At 39.6% G+C, this 23,466-nt stretch overlaps 1 protein-coding gene across 1 annotated transcript in view; it reads right to left on the reverse strand.

Moving 5' to 3' along the window:
- Positions 1-23,466, reverse strand: part of USH2A (usherin) — a 756,200-nt gene that overhangs the window by 371,645 nt on the left and 361,089 nt on the right. The window contains exons 32-34 of the mRNA XM_019516454.1: positions 8,094-8,253; positions 7,378-7,549; positions 1,952-2,099 (exon numbers count right to left, since the gene is read on the reverse strand). Of these exons, the coding sequence (XP_019371999.1) occupies positions 1,952-2,099; positions 7,378-7,549; positions 8,094-8,253 (480 nt within the window). The remainder of the gene's footprint in view (positions 1-1,951; positions 2,100-7,377; positions 7,550-8,093; positions 8,254-23,466) is intronic.

Raw genomic sequence — 23,466 nt, forward strand, 5'->3', positions numbered from 1 at the left:
CCCCCCCCCCCCCCCCCCCCCCCCAGCTCAGGGGCTGTGCAACCCAGCAGCAGCTTATGCTGGCAGGCTCTGCCGAGGAAAAAAAAAATTAAAACGTGGCAAAGGGCCTTATCTTTCTTTTTTTTCTCCCAGAGCCTGCCTGCATCTCCCGCAGCTGTGAAGTGAGCGGCCAGTGGGTCACGTAGCCCCTGAGCTGCACAGGACCCCCTGGTGCTTCCCTCCATGGTGGCAGCACTCCCTGAGCAGCAGCCACCCACTGGCACCCTGTCCAGGCAGTCCTGAGGGGTGCTCTCACCACAGAGGGCCACACTGGGGGCCCCAATAGCTCAGAGCCAGCCAGCAGCTCACCCCCTGGCCACAGGGAAGGTGGGCAGGTTCCAAGAAAAACCCCCAAAAGGATTGGGCTCCTCACTGCTTTTTTTTCCCTTCCCTTTGACAGAGCCTGCCGGCTCCATAGCTAGGGGGGTTGTGGGTGTTTAATTCTAGCTTTGTCTTGCCTGCATATCTGTTTGAAATGCCTCAGGATCTATAATAATAACATGCTTATTCTGGCTGTCTGGAGCACTATGATTGGTTGTTTCAGTAAGCATTGTGATGCAACCAATCAGAGTGCTCTGGACACATAGAACAAGCCTATTATTATTATAGATTCAGAGTCTGCTCTCATCATCTATGCAAACTAAAACTTCTGCAAACTTTGTTAGAAATTACCAAATTGCAAAAATGACAGCAGGTTTGGATATCTGACTGAAATTATTATAAGTACTTAACTCACTAAGAGCCACCATGTTATTGGAAAAAAAAAACTATGGGCCTATGGCCTCTTAGACACAGAAGTGGCTTATATTATTTTATTCTATTTTGTACGAAATAAACAGATAACATGCAATAAGTATGCAACCTATTACTGGAAACTGGGTAAAGGAAGTCCACAACAAATCTTACAGAATCAGATGTACATATATCATCATCTTTACCATCATAATATAAAGATGAATTAAAAGCAATGGTCCCCTAAATGATGTCAACGGTATGTTAGCATTTCCTCCCCTAAAATGTGATAATACAGGATAATAAAAAATGGATCCTTTAAAAATTTATAAATTCCCTAGAATTTTTTTCAAAATGTTTGAAATTGAACCATCTGGATAGCACACATGCTTTGTCAAAGCCAAAAAAGCAGGGACAAACTTGCAAATGGGAAAATTAAATTAGTGGAAATTCATGCTTTCTAACATTTGATATGCATTCATCCTATATTTTTATTATAGAGGACATATTTAAACAAAAAATAAACATTTGCAGACAGTGCCAATGATTTCTGGGCAGTCATTTGTTGTGTGATCGGAATATGATACATATAATGCTTTGAAACCAGGAAAACAAGTCCATATTATATCTTTTGATGTGATTAAAATTATTCAATTTGTGTAAAATATGGATATGCACCGTACATATAGAAAAACTTCCTAATTCTAATAAGGATATTATAAACTTACAAAAAAGTGCAGGTGTACACTATTTCTTGAGCAAGTTCTATGGAATGAAATTATTTTAAGAAAAATAATACTATAAGAAATGAATAAATAGATTAAGAAATAAATCCAGCATTTAAAAACATTAATGTCAAAAATGTTTTTTCAGAAGTTACAGTGCAAATTCTAGACGACCATTCTCTATGTTCATTTCCTCAGCTCAGTTATCCTGTAAAACCTTAAACAATAACATGCAATACACAAGAACTATCAAAAGGGAGCACTTTTGAGCCACTGAAATTGTGTGCTAGGCTGAAAATCACAATCTCCTAGCTATAGACAATGATACTATCGCAGGTATTTTATGTGCTAAAATGATCATTAAAAATTAAGCACCACATATAAGCTGCCATTTAGAATATTAATTTACCTTTACTAATCATCTTTTTAACTTGAGGCTAAAAGAGTTCACTTACCATTCGGATACTCAGGCTTACTCCATGAGATGTTAAAGGAATCAAATGAATATGACTGGGCTTTTGGAGCAGGAACACCTTCTGGTGTACTCTCATCTGTTAGGGCTCTTTTGGCTTCACTTATTGTACATCCACCTCCAGTGCAAGCCTTAAAATATCAAACACAGTAAACAAATATATCCTGAAATGACGACACAATAGTAAAGCAAGAAATTATTTTTTAAGATTTGTAATTTTACACTTCTGAATTTAATAAAGTTAGTGCTTCTTACAGTGCAGTACATGCTTTTCATAAACATCCCATTGCTTTTGCAGCAATAGCTAAAGAAAATTACAGTGTACAGTGTACATTTATGGTACCACAACTCTTCTTGTAATGCTCTAATGTATACTCAGATCCTTCGAGCAGCGAAAATATGACTGGCTACTGCTGCAATTAAAAATCTTTCAGTGAATTACCAGAAGGGAAAAAATGCCATCAGGACATTCCTGTATTTTATGTAAATGCACTGACTAGTAGTATTCAAATGCAATTAAAAAGTGAAGAAATTAATTTATAATAAATCAATATGTAACAATTGTTGAGTGCATCTTAATGGACAAGGAGGTTGAATCATTTGCATTTTAGTTACCAGTGGAGACCCGCTTCATTACATGATTTTCTCATTTTGCTTGATCATAAGACACCATTCTGGATGTAGTTTTTGTATGTACATAAATACACGTGCATGTGCATGCATGCACGCGTACACCCACACATGCACACACTGTGAGCCTTACTCTCTAATCCTTCCTCAAACTAATGGTCCAATTAGTTGTACTAGAATGAATGGCTCGGGGTAAGAAGTCTCACATGAATAAACAAAACCACAGGATCAGTTATATTTTAGTAAATGAAGGCTTTTGTTTGTTTCTTAAAAGTCTAGTTAGGTGTTTACTGGCTAAACCAAAATGAAACACACATATATTTAGCTACTCAACTTGCTGAAAAATATCTAAAAATCCATTGCATTACACCCATTTGGATACAAGATATTTTTTTACTTTAAAAAAGCTAAAATCAATGACAACAAATCAAGCCTGAATCTTGCAAAAAATGTATGTGTGATTTCTCCCTTTATTTTTGTGAGTAATGTCACTGAAGGCAACGGGACTATTCACATGATTAAGTATATGAATTACTCTGTTCAAAGGACTGGTCCTAAGGAAAGACAAAAGGCCAGCTCTTGTCATTTAGGGAGTCAAATTCTGCTCTCAATCTGGTAAATTTCTGCTTGAATCTAGTGAAGGGAATGTTTCCCCCTTCTCACTGTTTCCAAATAGAGAGGAGGTGACATATTGTCTTATTCCCTTTACAAACCATGCACTAGGAACACTAGCAGGAACACAAACAGTGTATCCCATTCCATACGTAAAGAAGGCATTAGCTTCATTGTTCATTTTGTACCCAATACAACAGCAGAACAAGGACCAATGTTCAACTTTCCCACTACCAGAATTGAAAAGAAAACAATATTATTTTGTGCAATGTCCCAAAACAGTCTTTACTGTGATGTGGTATGGAAACAATATTTAATATAGATCTAATTGGCTCTGACCAGTTTTCAAAGAGGTCAGTGTTTGCACTCATGATTTGATTCATGCTTTGATTTGATTTGATTTTGATGATTTGATAAAAGAGGTCAATGATTTGATTAATGTTTGTTTAAGTAACATTCAGATTCATGAACCCATTTCAGCAAAAGCTTCCTTCTGGCAGCATTGTCCCACTAAATCTTCACATGGTTTTTGTCCCTCACAGGTCTACTCTCCACTCATTTCGAGTGGAAATCTCCCATTTACACACTATACCTAAACAGACCCTTTTCTAAAATTGATTCTTTAAAATTATAGATTTGGTATAAACTCTCCCCAACCCCTGGGACCAGGGGCTATTTTTAGCCCCCTGCTCCCCACCAGTGAATTTACCTTCTCAACCCTCCCACTCTTCCCCCTACCAGGACTAATTTCCTCAGCTCCTAACATCAGTAAATATGGATAAAACCACCACCAGGAGCAAATTGTGGGATGTGGGTGTTTGGTGGGCTGAATGGGGGTGCTGGCTGATCCATAGGGAGGGAGGCTGTCCATCTGGGAATGGGGAGAGAGGCCAGGGGGCTAAAAATAGCCCAGTGCCAGGGAAGGAGTAGGACAGAAGTTCAGGACAGTTAGATCAGCCTAAAAATGGCCAACCCAATCTAAGTTAGACTACCTCAGAGGTAGGGTGAACTTAGATCAGTTTGGCCACATTTAGACCAATCAAACCTTCCTGGAACTTCTGTACAGTTTTCACTAAGATTGACTTATGTGTAAGGTCCACACTTTGGTGAACTAAGTTACATTGGGTGGCCATTTTTAATGTGATCTAACCTCTGCAGACACCTGTATGCTCCCCTAAAGGACATAGAAATATGATGTTTGTAGTGCAGAAGTTCATGTGTGCTGCCAGCTGAATCCAGTTCTGAGACTACAATCAATAAAAAAGAGGACAATCAGGTTTAAAAAGTGAAAATTCTCATGATTTCATTCTGCTTTGACTAGGTATTTCTAGAACTTTTCATGAATATGCTTGGTGATATACAGTATCATGCTACTGTACTATAATATTCAAGCACATTTTATCTGTACTGTCAAAAAGAGAGTTCGAGTAGAAATTTCAGAAGTGCCCAAGTGACTTGAGAGCCTGAGTCCTATCTTCAGAATTGATTTAGGAGATTAAGTCCTATTGACTTGCAATGACCATGATGACTTATTTAGATTACATCTGAACTGAACTCAGGATCAGTTATGAAGCACATCCTTTTCACCTGCTCCCTCTCAGTGTATACCAAATCTTAAAAATGCGACATTGTAGCTGCTTTAGGGCAGTCCTGATTATGTGTCCAATGTCCATATCTACCATTAGGCATGTTTCTTGGACCTCTTCAGAGGTGCTGGTTAAACCAATGTCTTTCCAGCCTCTGGATTTTTTACTTTTCATTCCATCCAGGAAGAGCACACACCAACTGCTGAAACTTCCTTAGTCTGACGAAGGGTTTTTGAACCCAAAAGTTTGCTTAATAATTGTTTTCCAACTATTTAGGTTGGTCTAATAAAAGATAGCAGATTCACACAAACAACCTTGTCTTTCTTGGATCTGGCACTTACTAGGCAGAAGTGAATGGACAGTCCTACAGTTAGCATAGAGGCAGTGTAGCCAAGGCCTTAGGCTCCTAAGTCACTTAGTAACTTTTGAAAATGGGACTCTGGCACTTCTGAAGTTTTTATCCGGGTTTTGTAAATGAAATTGCTAAATAATGTGCATTGAACCATTAGCTATATTAAAATTCAGTCGGTCATTTATGCAAACAATAACTTGTCTATAACTTAGTTTCCATTTTAACACTGGAAAAACTCACATTAAAGGCAGTTCATACTATTTGTTGTGCTGGATTGGTGACATAGTGGTAATGCCACATAATGTCATAAATGCTATCTATAGCCACAGTCTTGCACGAAGTTTCCAAAGTCTGCAGCCATCCTCAATTCCCATGGAAGTAACTGGGAGTAGACAGCGATGACTGAAATAAACAGTCTTTCAATTTGCTGACTCAACCACAGGAAAAAAATGTTTCAAGTTGACCCAAGGAAACAATGTGTTAGTTTTCTATCTACAGAAACAATGAAACAAAAAAGTGGTGTTTCCAGCTGGTCAAAATATTTGGCTTGATCCAAAATGAAACATTTCATTCAGGTTTTCAAAGGATTTCTTTTCCTTTTATGTCCTCTATTATTTATTTAGGCATGTTTCAAAATACAATCCCATTTCAAAACTAAATATTTCAACTTCTTTATTTTTGCATGTTTGTTTTTTCAACAAAACTATTTGTGAAAAGCTTTGGAAATCTGTGAATAGCATTCATTAACCCCAAATTGTATGTTTTCATCAAAATAAAAATTTTGTCCAATTCTATCGTCAGCAATGTGGAGGTCTGAGTCTTGGTGTGAAGTCCAAACTGACTCCTGCACATCCAGATATACCAGGGCCAGGTGCATTAGGGAGGCTGCATGCTCTGTCACCTGGAAAGGATGAAGCATACTGATATATTTGTAGATTCACAGCACTTAAGGTTAGGAGTGGAAAGTGATCATTAGATCATCTGTTCTGATCTCTTGCATATTAAAGAACATTTAATTTTATATAGACATGACTGCATTGCTCTCACAAGTGACACCAGCCCCCTCTCAGCAGAGTAATATCACCAATGAGCTTCAAACCACATTTTGTGACCAGAAAGATACCTTAGCCCAAGAGGAGGCCTTCTAAGAGAGTACTTTAAAAGAGAACGGGAAGATGATAAACAAGGATTTCTAAAATACACATGTAGTTTTTAAGAAGTAGCAAAAAAAAGGGTCAAATTAGTAAAATTAAAATCTACTTAATTCACCTCACAGTATCTAGGTATTAGACAATTTGACAGTCTGCATGTTATATATTTTTGTGCTTCAGTGCCTAGGCACAAATGAGTTCAGTCCAAGATGAAGCTTAGCTTTAATTACCCTGAAAATCCTTGTTTTTGTGGGTTCAAGTCAGATCCTTATAGTTATGTGGGGGAGTTTATTTTTTCTGTGGTATAATATTTAGAACGTTCAAGAGCATGTTAAGTAAAATGAATGCATACACAGTGTCTACATAAATGTAAATTTATTCATAATCAAGAGCAGAATATTTTTCTATGGCATTTATCAAAGCAAATATCCTTATATAGGTATTGCTATAAAATGAGGAGTGTGTTTAAAACAAATAGGGACAATCTCATGTTTATATTCAGATATTTTGAGTTGTGCTATTGAACTTAAAGTGTTCTATTTCATCAGAAAAAAGAAACTACTGAATAAAAGCTACAATGAAAACATCAAGGTCTTTTAAAAGACTTCAAAAAAAGCCAAGCTAGCTGCTATTTTATACTAAACTATTTATTTTTCACTCTAACACACTCATTTGTTTACAGGTTTTTATATAGAAAGGACAAACTCTCTTTGAATGAAACTGAGCAGATATCAAAGTTCAGGTGGACATTTTTAAATACCGTGTCCTTAAAAGTCAATGGAACTTGTGCTTCTAAATATTTTAAATACTTCTGATAATTCCTCATGCAATCATTGCCCAAACTATTTGAGATAACACCTTTTCATATAAAAAATGTGTATCCTTGAATTGGATGTAAGAACAATTATTGATGCTGAGCATGTTTCCTGTTTTTGACCTTCTTTAGAACAAAAAAAAATAAAGAGGTTAAATAAAGTGGACACATGAGATGTTTAAGTGTATGAGATTCTAACAATAAACAGAGTACATTTCACCAATCCTCCTACCACCTTCCTCTTTACATATCTTTAAAACTTACAGCCAGCTTTATGAGGTATTCAGTACCCGGGAAAACGTGCCAGATAGTGTAATCCAGAAAAAGTTCGGTGCTGTTATAAATTACATCCCAATTTGTAAAATTGTGCTCACTGTTGGCAATATATAAAATGTAGCGTTCCAGAATGCCATTTACTTCTAGTGGTTCCTTCCATCTGGAAATATAAGCAACACACCATTGCATTCAATAATGATTCATGTTATATAGAAATGTGTAGAGTTTTTTATTATGATGTTGAACATATATTTATATAATTTTTAAAGGAATCCCTTAAAAGCACTGAAAAGGACCAGACTACTTATTAAAACTGTCTTTCATGTATATGTCCAAGGGAGCAAGTCTTTTTTAAAGACTTCTTTAATGTAATATTTGTACTTAATAGACAAATGATTAGAATAATACAAATAATGTAAAAGCTACAAAACAGTCATACCTCTAGAACATATTTCCTGCACTGAATTTTGCACTGTGTCTATACCCATATGTAGGTTATCCTGATTGCGCAAAGACAAAATGGAAATTAAGTTGGCAAGTGATAATCAAAGGTTCACACAACCACTAAACTAATCACTTCTATGCATTTAATCATAATAAATTTAATTTTATGTCACAAACCCTTTCCCTGATTGAACTCACTGGGATTCTTGAATAAACGGATACACGATTGTGTTGTCAGGAAAGAAAAAAACTGTACTTACTGTACATATATCGTTCTAGAATCCAAAACAGTCAGGACCGGGGCATTTACGTGAGCTGGTGGCAGCTGTGCTGTAAACAAGGTGACCTGAGAACTGTTTGTACAGCCAACAAGCGTGCATGCAGTGAGCAGAAACTGGTGTGGTGTAAAAGCTGCTAAATCTATGAAAAAAAGGAAAGAGGAATTTAGTTAGTACCATGCTTTTATTAATTTTTGTTTTTATTTAAGCTTTTTCAGGATGCTGAATCCAAAAAAATGGATGCAGGGAAGGGAAATGTCTATGTCTCTTTTTTGTTTGGATTTGTTGTTGTTAACGTCAGGACATTCAAATCATAGTAATTATTATGATTATAGACCCTAGTTTGTTTTTTTTTTATGTTTGCATGGCAAAATGCACCTATTAAATGTGTGTATTTCTCATCAGTGCAAAGCAAAAATGTAGATCTGCTCTAGGTTTTACATTATATATATTTTTGCTGCAGTTGCAGTCTACTAGTTTTGACATGATTTAAAAACATACAATTAGTCAGAAGGTTTACACAAATAACAGGGTTTCTTTTTTCCTGGGAAATTGTGAGATTCATTGCATCATTGCTGCATATCAATAAATGAGATTCGTCCTCAGAATGTTTCACCATATGTAGAACAAATTCAAGGAAAGCAGTATTCTTGCCATTGGTAATATATACATTGGCACGTGCTCTTCATCACATACTTGTCTCCAGTTTCATAAACTTCAGAAGGGTTATAAAATGTGTAGTTTTCAGTCAAAACCAGCCTTATAGAAAACCTATTAGTATCTGTTATAAGCTGCCTCTAAAGCTCTCCTGGAAAAAAATTGTTGATGAATTATTATATGAATTTTAATTTCACAAAGCTGGCATTTGTAAGAAAACTGAATTACTGAAGCAGTTCTTTGACAAGAAAGTTCTATTAAGAGAACTTTCATAGGAAATCTGCTGAAATTCTAATCAAATGCATTTTCCTTATGTCAACAAACATATCTTAATCAGCAAGTTCTTTAAAGAAAAGTGTATAACTGAAGCTTTGTAAAGAATATGGTCTAAAAAATACAGTTGTCTTTTTCTTTCTGTGTATTTTAAGATCCCATGAAATTTCTGAATTCTTGTATGCAGAATCAAGTGACAATTTGGTGGGGGGGAAGAACTACAACAACTACATCTGGATAACAATAATTCTGTAGACATAGAATTAGACCTTCTTTTCTCTCACTTAAACTTTATGGTAGCGTACGTCTACTGGCTACACTGGCATTGTGCCTGACTTACAATAGTGAAAGTGAGATGAAAGTTGAATCCTGCAAACCAGAAATTATTCACCCAGTAGATACAATTCCCAAGAAGCAAGTGGCAAAGTACAAGTTAAAAAAATATATTTTATAACTAAAATAAAGTATCAAGAGAATGCATGTAACATTGTGACATGTTTAATCAACATAGTGGGGTTGATTCTACTAAGTTCAAGCACTGTTTAAATGAGTGAGAGAGGAAATTGCATTCCAGAGCAGGTGCTCGAGCTAGATCAACATCAAATACTGTGCTGGCTGGATCATCATCATGAAATCACACCTTTCTAATTCCCATGTGCCTTGCAACTGCCATCATGGGAGCAACGTATAATATGGGAAGATGGACAGATAGAAGCATCTGGGTTGAACTTAAAAGAGAGAACTTATTGTACACAAAACTCTGAGCTGATAAACAGGCAAGCAGCAGCAATTAATGTAAAATTGATTGAAACGGGGATTAGTAAAAGATGAAGTCCCTGAAAGTGCCCAGCCAAATATGAGGAGAGACAGAGATGCTTTTGAAATAATTAAGAATTGAGGGAAGAAAGATGCATCTACCTACCTATGAAACCAATGATGGTTTCTTCCATTATAAGCATCTGAGTTTTTAGATGGAAGAGGTAAAGAAACTAGTAAAGAGAACAGAGGTCAAGAAAGGTGAAAAAGTAGGACAAGGAAAAACAGTACAACAGGGAATGGAAACAGGAATTCTGGGCACAGAACTGCTGAGTCATTGAGAAATGGTGCTAAAAGAGAAAAGGATTCAACAAGAAGTGAGGCAGAGACAATGTGGAAAGAAAAGACATGCAGTCAGAGCAGACTGGAGGTATTTACTGAGTTTTTACCTTTTCCTTCTCATTGACTTAATGAAGTTAATGGCATGTTGTCTGAAAAACTAATTACTCCAACTAAAATTTCACTATTTTGCTTAATGGGTAAAAGTAATAAAATGAAAGTGAATAAATACTAGAAAAAGAAGTGGTCTGAAGAGAGAATGAGGTGTATAGCAAACCTACTGAAGTCAATTCAAACATTTTCACTGGATTTCAGGCCCAAAATGAAAAAGTATAGACTGCAGAGGAACCAGGAGAAAAATTATTGGCTGAATATCTAATAGCCTACAACTGGAAAGTAGCAAACTTAAAGTAAAAACTGACACAAATATTTGCCATATTGGGTTTGTCATGACCTCATATCCATACTTCCGAATGTTTCATAATGGAAAAATAAATTCAAATACATGCAGGTATAAATGTAACTCTGAGTGTAAGAGACCCTAAAACTGCAAGGCCACTGTTGGTCAAGGCCCTTTGATAACAACATCTTGTTTTCCATTTACTTGATTGCCTCATTTGCATAAGATCAAATGGAGGCAGTTGCAGACATGAAAAACAGATCACTTTAGGATGCATTAGAAATGGATCCACAAGCATTATCTGAAGATGTGTTACAAGGAATACATCCCACTGCATGGAAACCTCACCGATTAATGTCAAACAAACTATAATTTACAATGTAAGCCATGAATTATATGTTATTTTACAATTGATTTCATGCTGTTCTTGGAAGAATTTCATTGATCTCAATTTACAAAATGAACCCAATAAGCAAAGAATGATTTTCCTTTAACTCACAGAAGAGCTGAAGTTTTGTGTGTGTGCTATTCATTCCCATATTAGAAAAATAAAAGTACAGTTATTGCCTCTGATGATCTGGAACGTTTTATACCTCATTTGCTCTGCAGTGAAATATCCCTGTTTTATTCTAAAATATTGACAAATGATCATTATTATGTTGTTCTAATGATGGACTATTAAATAATATGGCATTATATACAACATTAACTTTAATATTTGGAGGGGTTTAGGGGCGGAAGGAAATCCAAATTTGGAAACAAACCTCTATGCCCTATTATCAGAGAGGGAGTTAAACCTCTCTCAGGGAAGTGTTTATCTCATGTCATTTTTCTTTTGCTGGTAAATAGGTAACAGTGATGGACTTATTTGACCAGAATGACCATGTAGAAAAATCTACCCTCTTACCTAAGAGATTGCTATGTGTTCATTCTAAATCCACTGCTTACACTTATGAAAAAAACAAAGAAAAAGCAAAAACCAGTGAGTCAGGTCGTATTCTTCTTCACTGCTCTCCCAACAGAAACCATAAGTGTACAGATGTTCAGGATTTTTCTTACAGAGCAAATATGGCCACTTCAGGAGAAAAATAACCTGAGAACAACCAGAGTTAAATCACTCCCAGGAGAGTTTCTTCTGGGGGAAGTGAATGTCTGCAAGGAAGCCAGAGCACAGTCCTCTAGCTTCCCCAGGTGCTTTGTCATCCTCCTCAGGGAGACAGTGTCTCACTCTGGCTGGGCTCAACTGCTCCAACCAAGCAGGAAGAAGAACATGCCCTCTTTATGTTTCCCACATTGTGCTGCAGAGAATCACAGGCTGACCCTGAGAAATCTGGGTCAGCCAGTCAGGGCTTCCCTGTGCACTGCTTCCATCTGTTTCTAGGCAGACTGAGGAAACCTGCAGAGCATGCTACAATGTGTGCAGAGAGCCTCCTGGCTACACAGCAACAGCACTGCATGCTCTCTGCTCTTCAAGGGCTCAGCTTTCAAATGTCTGTTCAGGCATCTTTAGTTAAGTTTTTCTACCAGAAGAACAAACATGAAAAAAATCTCCTAGATTATTGAACATGTGGTATAAGACACACATTGCAAGACATCCAAGATGTACTTACTCAGCTTTTAGGTGTGCAGACTACTAAGTGAAATTCTATTCCCCACTCCTCAAGGTACCTTAGTTTTAAATCTCTATGGGCACATCTACATGTGCGGAATTAAGGCTCATTAGCCATTTTTAAGGTGTATTAAGGGCATTTTTCTGCACATGCATGCCATTAATGTGCCTTAAACATGATGATTTTAGGGTCTCATGCCTAAATTTTATACCTGCAAAAGCAGGTACCAAATTTAGGTACAAATAGCTAAAGCACCTTAACACGTTAAGTGTATAGTCCCAAGTTAGTCCACAAACCGCGTTAATGCCTTAAGGCCTTAATACATGTACATGCAGATGTGAGCCTAAATTGTGCATTAGGCAAATGTGCATTAAGTTTAGGTATGCGTAAAAGCATGAGTAGACATGACCTATATCACAAAAAAATTATTCCTCCTCTTATTGAAGCTGGTCACTGGTTGGAAAGGCATACAAGTTACAGAACCAGAAAGAAGGAAAACTACTTATGTGGTCAGAACAGTCTCCTTGGAGGAAGGAAACCTGGTGCTCCAGCTCCTGAACCCAATGCTTTCTATGCATTTCCTCAAGGACTATTTCATGAAAAATTAATAAACAATTGGCCTGTGCAAAGCAGCTAGTATTTGCTTCAGATTCGGATTCAGCCAATTCAGGGGACAGTGATTTGATTCAGTGATTCAAATCACTGTCCCGAATTGATTTGGCCAAATCTGATTCAGAGATTTGACTGCAGCCAAATTGACTGAATCTCCAAATTGGCTCCACCCCCTCCCACTCTCAATGGCTGCCCCGCCCACTCTCACAGCTCCCGGTTCTTAAAAAAAAATAAAATAAAAGCCTTCACTCACTGGCTGTTGCCAGATGGGGGCGGGGGGGGCAATCCCCGCTGCCCTCCATTTCCCCGTGCTGTGTGGGGGGCTCTGCCATGATCCCCCCAACCCCCTCCCACTCTCCCAGCCCCTGCCCCCATGGCTGCCCCACCTGCCCTAGCTCCCGGCCCTTTAAAAAAAAAAGAAGCTCCAACTCACCAGCTTCTGCCAGGTGGGGGACAATCCCCACTGCCCCCTGCTCCCACACTGCATGGGGAGCTCTGCCCCAAGCCCCCAGAAGCCCTAAGGCTGCTGCAGCAGCCAGTAAGTCCACAGAGGGAGAGGGTTAAAGAGCCAGCAGCACCTGAAGCTTTGTACAGCCCTAATAAACAGTATTGTACCAACTTCAACCAGAGGGCTGTAGGGTGCCCACAGTCCAACTTAGGCCATAGCCTTGTCATTAGAGTACTTTCCTAGAAAGTGCAAGGTGTGATTTCAATTTATTTTAGACTGACTGGGGTCTAGAACACAGTTCTCTAAGGATATCAAATGAGCTTTTAGTTAAAGCAGTTCCTCCACCATTTTGAAGCACAGGGCACTGATACATGAGACGGAGGCTGCTGGAGTATGCTAATTAATTGAGTCTGCTCAACTAATCAAGTCTGCTCCAACATGTTGTTATTACAATGCACATGTTTACAGGCACCGAAACTTCCTGAACAAGTGTCCCAAACAGTATAGTACTGGATAAAATATAGAAAGCTATGCCTTCTCTTCCCTCTCAGATAGAAGCTCCTGAGATTATACAGGTGTTAAATGTGCACTCCTATGCATCAGCAGTTCACATTTTCTAGTGGTTACTTGTAAGCTATTCCTCACATAAGGCAGTCTGTTGCCAGAATGCAAGTACTACAAATCAATGTCGTGAATTAAGACACATATTTTGGAGGAAGAGATCTGCTAAATCTTGGATATCTACTGGGCTGAACACGATCTGTACCAATGTTTTTAACATCCTTTTACCTCTGTAGGACTGCCGCACCAATTCAGTGAGCTGGGTTCTTTTCTGGCTCACACATCAGCAACAGCATTCTTAACTACAGTGGATAGCAGTAAAACTGACATTTAGTACACCACTATATTTATTGCACTTGTGGTATTTGTGGTACCCTCTATATTTACAACAGAAGATACCTTAAACAGCATGGTAAATCCAACTACAGTGCTTGGTGAATGTCCAGTTTTTAATAGCCACCAATGTAAGTTCTGATAGCAGAATCAATGCAAGAGACAGAAAAAATAGACAATGACTCTCAATTTAAAGGGCAAATAAGAACACTTTATTTTTAGATTGGTCAAATTTCATGTGTAGTCACTGAAAGATAATATGTTATACTACAGTGCCATTTTTTAGGTTGTCATTTTTCAGAGTATAGCCACAATTTTTAAATAAGGCAGTTGCAACTGCTGCAAAGTTAGTTGTTATTTAGTATTGAAGAATGAAAGCTGTAGTTAGCAACACACTTTGCTACAAGCTTTAGACATGGAAGGCATAGACAGAGGTAACAATTGTACTATCAAAGAATACTGATATAGAACTGTTACTTCTGCATTATTCTATAGTGATACAAGCATAACAAAAACATGACAAGTCTCAACTTTTTTCATTCAGGGTCAAAGTTAGAGTGATTTCGCTAACTTGTATCACTACAGTATCATGCAGATGTAACAGTTACATCATAACAGCTAATGCAAGTTCCCAAGCAGCTGCCCCACTTCCTCTTTTATGCAATTAAAAGGTACGTTTGTTCACACCTTAGGTTCCACATTTTCCTCCCAAGTGCAAACCGTGGGAAGATCTGAAGTTGCATGAATCAGGCATAGCTTAGGGCTCAGTTGAAAAGTATTTTATATAAGAAAAACCACACAGTTTCTCTCAGGAAAATAATTGAGACAAAAGCCATTCTATCGCCATTTTCAAAGAAAAATAATAAGAGGACACTACAACTAGAATTTATTAGCAATACAACAAAACAAACCATGCTGAGACTGTATAAAGATGAAATACTTCCAAAGAATTCTGAAGTGTCAAGTTGTATATGCAACTAGACTAGGTAACTACTTCATCTCCTTGCTCATACCCATTTCCACATACCTCTCTTCTTCTTCTCCATTGGTTGTTATATACAGTTGTTACATATTGTATTAAAATTAGACTAGTGCTACCCAACTAGTGGCTTGCAGGCCCATGAGAGGCCAGCAGATGGCCTGCTGCCTGTGTGGCTGAGGTGGGGGGGCCGGGGGATCCTGGGACTTCATCCCAACAACTATATGATCCATGTGGCATGGCCCTGGTCACACTGAAATTAGACAGCCCTGAATTAAATTGTACACTATTCGTGGCTGGACTACTCAGCCCCAATCCTGAATGGGAACTTTATGACTACCACAATGCAATAAATAAGATGTGAAAAAAGGAAAAGCATTAAAAGAGAAAATGTTACTTTCCTTTATTAGGCACCACTGTTAGCTTTTCCCCTTATGCCATAGATGCAAGCATCAAAGCTCTTTGATTACATCCCAAAATGATACCAAATAGGTTTAGTATTTATTGAAATTGCCATGATATTCACATATTACTGAGTCTGGATGACAACATGGGAGCTTTGCAGCTTCTTTTTGATGGTTTAGGGCCCAGTTTGCTGCTGTCCAGTGCAGTTTAGTATACTCTGATGGCTGCCTAAGGAACCAAGAGCCATTCTGGCATCTTTTCTCTAGCTATGTTCCTAACTCAAGAAAGCAGAATGGGAGAATTACAGGAAAATCATCAGGAAGCCAGTTAGTTGGATTGCTTCCTTTCTAATGCCAGAATGGTGGGGTGGCCAGAGCAGAATTGAGATCTGACCCTGCATATAGGTATTAGAACAGCACCATTTCCTCCACAAAGCCCTCTCACAAAAATGAAATAGCCTTAAATATTAGCTTCTTGGAATATTTTAGTCCATAATTACTTAGCATTAATTCACTTGTTATCTGTGGAGAGCAGGGTCACAATTTCTACAGTGAGTACTGTCCCAAAGTTGACTTGCAACTTTTTTTCCCATAGAACTTTGTTTTCATACCAAAAATCTAGAAGAAAATAAGCTTAAAAAGCTGTTAGAAGCTATTCTTAGCTGTGTTCTGACATTTACAGACATGTAAGAGTTCTAAATAAATCTTCAGTTTCTCTATAATTCCCCTTTTGTAGTTATCAAGCGCTCCTCACCCCAAAACTTGTTCTGGTCAGGATATGAGTCCACTGCTACGTCAGAATCTTTTCCGCAAACATGGTATACCTCTTCTCTGTAATCTGTGGCTCGAACCAAATGCTTTCTTTTTCTCTAGCAACAAAACTATTCCTTCTTAAGTAAACAGGTGCATTATTAGTTTTCTGAGGCATTCACTATGTCAAGGAACTATGGGAGCGCCAATATTTGCTTTTAAAATTGTACTCCTGAGATGGTTATTATTTCTTATTTCACAAACCTCTCAAATTTCTCAAATCAAGTACATTTCTCAAATATCTGCCCCTCCCCCCACCTCCCCCCTGCTGCTCTCTCAAATTGTTTGCAGTGTGTTAGAGTATACTGGTCTGTGAAAGAATGCTTCCCTTCCTCCACACAAAATATAGCTTTATAAAGACTAGCATAACTTTCTCTATTTTAGGATTTTCTATTGTACCAATAAACTACTATATTTATACATGGCATTGGACCTTACACACCAGCCCTGTTTTTTTTAAATTAAATCTGAATTTCCTAGCTAACCAGTTTTATTCCAGTCATTGAATTGTCATAGTTCATGATTTACTATTTATCTACATTCTCATTTAATTTAGAGAATATCATCAAACTTACTAGTTCCAATTTTGCTCAGATGGACCTTCTTCTAAGTGAGTGCAGTCCCACAAACCACATCTGACTTACTCCTGGGGTAAAATTGGCATGAAAGATACAAATCATGCTCTTTCAATTTAAATAAAACTTTTTCTTTAATGCTCTGAATACCTAATCTGCATTTGTATTACTTATACAAATGAAAATAAACAAACAAGGCAACCAAAACAAAACCCAGACCAAACCAAACCCAAACTTAGTTTTGGTTATTTTGGGTTCAAGAAAAAAAGGGAGAGAGTTCATTCTACCTGAAATAAAATATTTCATTTTGGGTAAGTTTAGGCACATTTGATTGTATTGCTATATATAACAACATTATAGTAATAAATTAATAAAGTCCTCAATATAATCTGCAAACATTCTGACAAAATATTTCCATTTTTCATTTAATAAAACCACGTTTTGAAATGAAAAATTGAAGGACTGCAATTTTTTTCAGTCTAAAACCTGTGGCAACAACATAAGGCAAGAATTAGAGCCACACTTGCCCATTTTGTGGAAAAAACCCCATCTTCAACTGAAAAATTATCCCCAGGTCTTGTGTTCTCCCATTCAGAAATGGGTTATTGGCTTAAATGGACGTGGAATCCAGACTTCCATGTGATTGTATGGTAACTGTGCATTGGGCTTTTGTCTAGCTGAATGAAGCATCTAGTTTGGGATTCCTCTTATGTGGAAGATTTGTTAAAAAGTGATGTCATCCCCTTCTCAATCCCAAAGAGCATATCTGAATATTGCCACAAAACTATTCAAGGAACTGTCTTGGTAATTCAGCTCTTCATGGCTATTATCAGCCAGGCAAATTTACTGTAGCACTGAGGCTACTCTAAGTTGTACAGGAATTGAACCAGACTCCAGCTGGCCCACGAGTAAGAGGGTGGAGTAAGGGAGAATATATAGTTGAGGAAAAGGCCCTTTTAAAATGTCTTTAGAAATGAAATACATAATTATATAATTATATGTGTGTATGTACCTATATATGTATGTATGTATATATAATATATATATAATGCTATAATACTATATAATATAAATATATACACTCATACTATATATGTATACACACACATTTATATTTATGTATATCATTTTTAAAGGACATTTTAAAAGGTCCTTTGCCTCAAATATGTATTCACTTTTACCCCTCCCTCTTAGTGTTGGGTAATATAATATAATATAATTATTCACAAACACACATACATACACACACACACACACACATGCGTGTGTATATACAGGCCCTGAAAACTCCATATTCTTTCAGGTGATCCATTGTACTACCTAGTCATGTCATATAGTGTCAGTAGTGCCATCAGATAACATAACTGCCACAATCTGAAATGATGCATTAAACTGGGATTACCATAATAAATCATATTTGTGAGTACACAGATCACAGGTGGCACAGTCAGATGTTCTGTATGATTACGTGTCTCTAGGATGTGCAGATCAGGACACAATGATCATAGGCTCTTTCTTCTATGTGGAGTGCTTTGCAACCATAACTCAGTAGTAAAGGGTCACCAAACAGTTATAACAGCATAAACTAGCATCAGGGAAAAATACAAATTGATCAGTGCCAGCTATATAAAAGAAAGAACATGGACCTGTCCCTGATCTCATAAATATAGTATTTGTTGCAGGCTTCTTCTCCATCCGTATAGAATTTATTAATAACAATAGCAGCAACAGCAATAAATAATAATAATGATGAAAAATAAGTTATTTGAAGATGGATGCTTATTTTTTGTTGATTCTCTCATCTCTCTTACACACTGTATAAGTTTTCCTATGAAATGGAGAAAAGCACACTAAGTTTATTATTGGAAGTTTATGCCTTTCATTGGAAAAAATGTAGTATGCCAGGAAAGGTATCTATGTAGGCTCTCTGAAATATCTGCATACCTTTAGTGCCATGTTAAGCTTGTACTAAAGAGGCAAAGTATTTACATTCTACTGGTGTATTATAAATAAGTAATAAGAACAGATTAGAATTATGCAGTTGCACCTACTAGTGAGAGAGAGATGCATAATTCACAAGTGGTGAACCCTTAAGAGACTTCTGAAATCTCACATCTCGTGTGCAGAACAAGATACATTTTTCATTGCATTGTCCCATACTTTTCCTATTTTCACTAGTATGTCTAGACTCAGCTGCACTTTTCCATGTCCTAACTTCCATGTTATGGAAAAGCTATAGAAATTACACATTAAGTAGTTACTGGTGGAAATGTATTTGTATTATTATGCTGAGGACTTCATTCTGGATTAATTTATATCAGTATGGAAAGATGAAACAATTATACAGCTTTAAAAAGGGTAGAGGTTTAGTGGAGTCAGCTGAGTCTATCACAGTTGAATATAAGGTGTTACATTCAGCTGGGTAACTGTTATGTCTGTGTATTTTATCCTATGATATAAATACAAATTAAACCCCAATAAATTAACACTCATTTCATTAGGGCTAACTTGTTTTGCTCTGCTTCACTTACTATGGGACCAGAGGAGACTGATGCTGTATTCAGCAATTGTGGTATTCAGTAGGTACAGAGCCTATGTCTGGCTCTGAACCTAGTCTCTGTGGGCCTATTAGAGTCTGGGTTAGATTCTCTCATTACACTCTGAATCCTTGTCTTTTTGAGGGAACTTTTCTGTTTCACTCAGTGATGGGAATGACTGCATAGTTAGGATATTGGTTTTCAACAATATTTTTACCAAATGGTCTACACTTTTCTAAGCAAGGTTAAGTGATAAAGTGGCAAAAATGTTTGTGACCTGTCTAAATTATAATTCTCAGTGTTACTGCTGGTAGAATCCAAACCAGTTTCCTTGTGGGGAAGGGGGATTTTCCAAAATCTTATTGAAGATTCAGTCTTATTGTGATGAAGAGCTGTGGAAAGTTAAAGAAAATCCTTTGGTTAAATGTTAGTGTTTTCAGTGCTTCCAGAAAGTATTAGCTTTACATCTTTGGAAAAACCAAAACCCTCTACTTACTAAAAGCACTGACCTTTCACTTTACTCCTTCATCAGTGTACTTCACTAGACTTTTAAGTGGGGCACCTGTATCAGGATGGAGCATTGATCTCTATCCCCAGCGGTCAGCAACAGTTTGTGATGGTGGGCCAGCATGGCCCAGTCTAGGTCCAAGGTGGGGTGGCACTATGACCTGGCTGCCACTACCACCAAAGCTTCTCCTTGGTGCTTGGCTGCAGCATGGCCCAGGAAGGCTCTCTCCCACCTGACGGCCCAACCACAATGTGGTGTGTTGCTGCAATGGCAAAACACCCATTGATGAACACCACTGAAGCCCCAGCTCAGTGAGCCAGATCTAGTGGCTCCATGGACCAGATCCAGCCTATGGACTGTAGGTTACTAATCCCTGTCCATGCCCACTAAAGTCCCCAACTTCCATGCAAATATATCCAATTAGTGCCAATTTTGATGGCAATTTATACAAAGGAAAAGAAAGGTCACAAAGTCATTGTTATCCATGATGAATCTGCATTACCAAAGCCTCCTGTTACTGTTGGTTTGGAAGAAGAGGATTGAGTTCAGTCTAATGGGTTGCTTTAGTATTTGTTGTGATCCTATGACTGAGTACTGGAGTACTGATTAATGTGCAACTGAAAGAGGCACTGCTTATGGCAGACTCTTTGGTGACAGTAGTTTTGTTGCATTTTTTCTGAACTGGCTCAAACCACATTAGTTATTTAGTTTCCTGGAATTTTCTTTTACCCTGTATGCAAATATTTTCAATCATATTCTGTTTCTAACTACCATCTGCTTTTATTGCCTCCGTCTGCTCTACAACATGCTTTTCTAGTTAAGCTAGGACACAGACAACTTTTTTTCTGGAAACTCTCATATATCTTTTTCTGATGTGCTTTTAACCTTTCAGTTTCTTCAATGTATTTAGTTTTCTAGTTTAGTATGATTAACATTGTGTGCATTGATGCATATAAATTTAACAGAAATGTTCCAATTATGTATATAGTCTCATACTGACAATAACTTAACAGTATGAAAACAAAGATTATGTGAGACTGCCAGTCAGACAGAGAAGTCCAAAATAGTCCAGCTATAAAATCAGAAATGTCTCTTTAAACCTACATTTAAAGAAACTAATGGGCACGTCTGCATGCCAGGGGGAGCTGGAGGCTCCAACCGCATCTGCCTGCAGCTGGAAGCCATCTTTAAGGGGCAGTCCCACTCCCTTTTCTCAGGTCAGCCACTTTTCTGGCTGGGAGCAGTATGCACAGTGCAGGGGCAGCACATTGTGACTCTTTCACCACAGCCTCTGCCTCCCCACACCATGGCTGCTCTAGTCCTGACCCTGGCAGCAACATACAGCACCCTGGGGTCCTGCTGGCCATGGTGCTGGCCTTACTGGCCCACCATGGTGAACGTCATCTGGTCCAGAGCAGTCTGGGCCCTGCCAGCTGCCCCATGCACAGCCACCACCTACCCGGCATCACCACACTATCCCAGGACCCTGCTGCTGTGTAGCTGCCACTCAGACCCCATCCTGCTGGCTGGACCCTGGCAGGGACACCAATAATGTGCTACTGGACACCACTGTGGGGGCCATGAATGCCTTAATGGGTCTCCAGCCACACCACCTCTGGGCCTGCCCAGCCATCCATGACTAGTGGCTCCACATCATCCAGTGGCTGGAGGTGTTCTAGATGATCCAGGCCATCTTCCAGGACCTCCTGAAGCACCTCTGCCTCCATCTGGAGCAGCAGGACACTGCCATGAGGCAGCCCCTCCCCACAGACACCCAGCTGGACATCACCCTATTCAAGCTGGTCATGCCTGCCAGCCTGTGCTACATCAGCTACCTCTTCAGCATGGAAAAGGCCACCACTGGGGTGGCCATTCTGGAGGTGTGTGGTGCTCCAGGATGTGCTGGGGCACACAGTCCTCTGAGTACATGACCTCCTGGTGGTGGTGGCAGGCTTTCATGCCCTGGGCTTCCCCCCAGTGCATCAGGGCCCTGGATGGGACTCACATCACTGTCACCTGCCTGCCCCACAGTGATCACCCCTACTACAGCCAGAGGGGCTTCCACTCTGTCATGCTCCAGGCCATCGTTGACCACCATGGCACCTTCACAAAAATGAATGGGCTGAATGGGCAGTTCTCACAATGCCCTTGAATTCCGCAACTCCACCCTTCCAGCCCTGGTACAGAGAGGGCACTTTGTGCCTGGGGTGCTGGACCTCCATCTAGGTGTGGTAATGGTCCTGCCCCTCTTCAATGGGGACTCCCCCTACCTGCCCCTCCCCTGGCTCATGCAGCTCTACACCAGCCAACTGGACCAGCACCACTTCAACTAATGCACTTTATTCCCCTCTCAGAAACAGACCCTCCTCCTCTCTCCCTCCCCAACAGTAGAGCCACTGTAATACCCACTCCATCCACCAACAATAAAACACCCTCTTACCCATGTGAACTATTTACATGGCTGTAGTTGTGTGTGTACCCTTCCAGGGATGGGGGCTGTGGGATGGGGGCACCTAAGGGACAGAGCACAGGGACAGGTGGCCAGCACCCCAGCCCCTGGCCATTCCCCTGTGGGTGTGCATATAGTGGCGAGCCCAGTGGGCAGGGGGCTCATCCAGGGGTGATGGCATCCACTGCTCTCCCAGCATGCCCATCTTCCCCTCTGGCAGCCAGTGGCCAGGGCCAGCAGGCCATGCGCTGTCCTGGCCCCACTGAAGGCAGGTCCTGCTCCATGTTTGCTTGGAGTCAGGTGAGTGGTGGGGCTGGGCAGTGGTGGACCCAAGACAGGGGCCATGGCTGGGGATGGGGCTCCTGGTCAGCAGAGGTAATGCTGGACCTCTGCTCAGGCCCATGGTGGGAGGATGCTTCTGGGTGGTGGGCAGTGCCAGGGGGCAGAGAGGACTGCAGGTGGGGGCAGGACAGCAGGTAGAACAAAGGCAACTGTCAGGGCCTGGATGGTGTTCAGCCCCTGGTGCTCCTCCTCCATTGCCTCCACTGCCCTAGTCATGAGTACAGCCTGCTACTCCAGGGCCTCCATGTGCCACTCCTCCAGGGCCAGGAGCCTCACCCTGAACTCCCAATCTACCTGGTGCTGTGCCTCCTCATGGGCCACATCCTCTGCCTACCAAGCATCCTGCTGGGTGACATCTTCTGCCTGCTATGCCTCCTGCCAACAAACATCCTCCACCTGTCACACCCATGAGTCTGTCAGCCGCTCCTGCAACACAGTCGACACCCTGTCCAGGAGGAGAATCCTGTCCTGGGTCCTCCTGTGGTGGAGCCTGTGCATCTGGAGGGTCCCAGCTCAGGGAAGTGGTGACCTGGAGCTGCCATCCTACCTGTGAACTGCTGCCTTTCCCCCATGTTCAGCTGCAGGACCTGCAGAACCATGAGAAAGAACCTGTTTGTGAGAGTTTGCAACATTTCTGAGAAAAGATGCTCTGTACCTTGGGGCCATGCACTCAGATTGGGAGTTGTGTGTCACGAGTACCCATGGAACATATTTAATTGGCCAGGCAGGACTGGGCCTAGGTGGCTGTGGGCCAAGTCCCCC

Source organism: Gavialis gangeticus, unplaced genomic scaffold (genome assembly GCF_001723915.1).
Source record: "Gavialis gangeticus isolate Ggan-Ray unplaced genomic scaffold, GavGan_comp1, whole genome shotgun sequence".
NCBI classification, from domain to species: domain Eukaryota; kingdom Metazoa; phylum Chordata; order Crocodylia; family Gavialidae; genus Gavialis; species Gavialis gangeticus.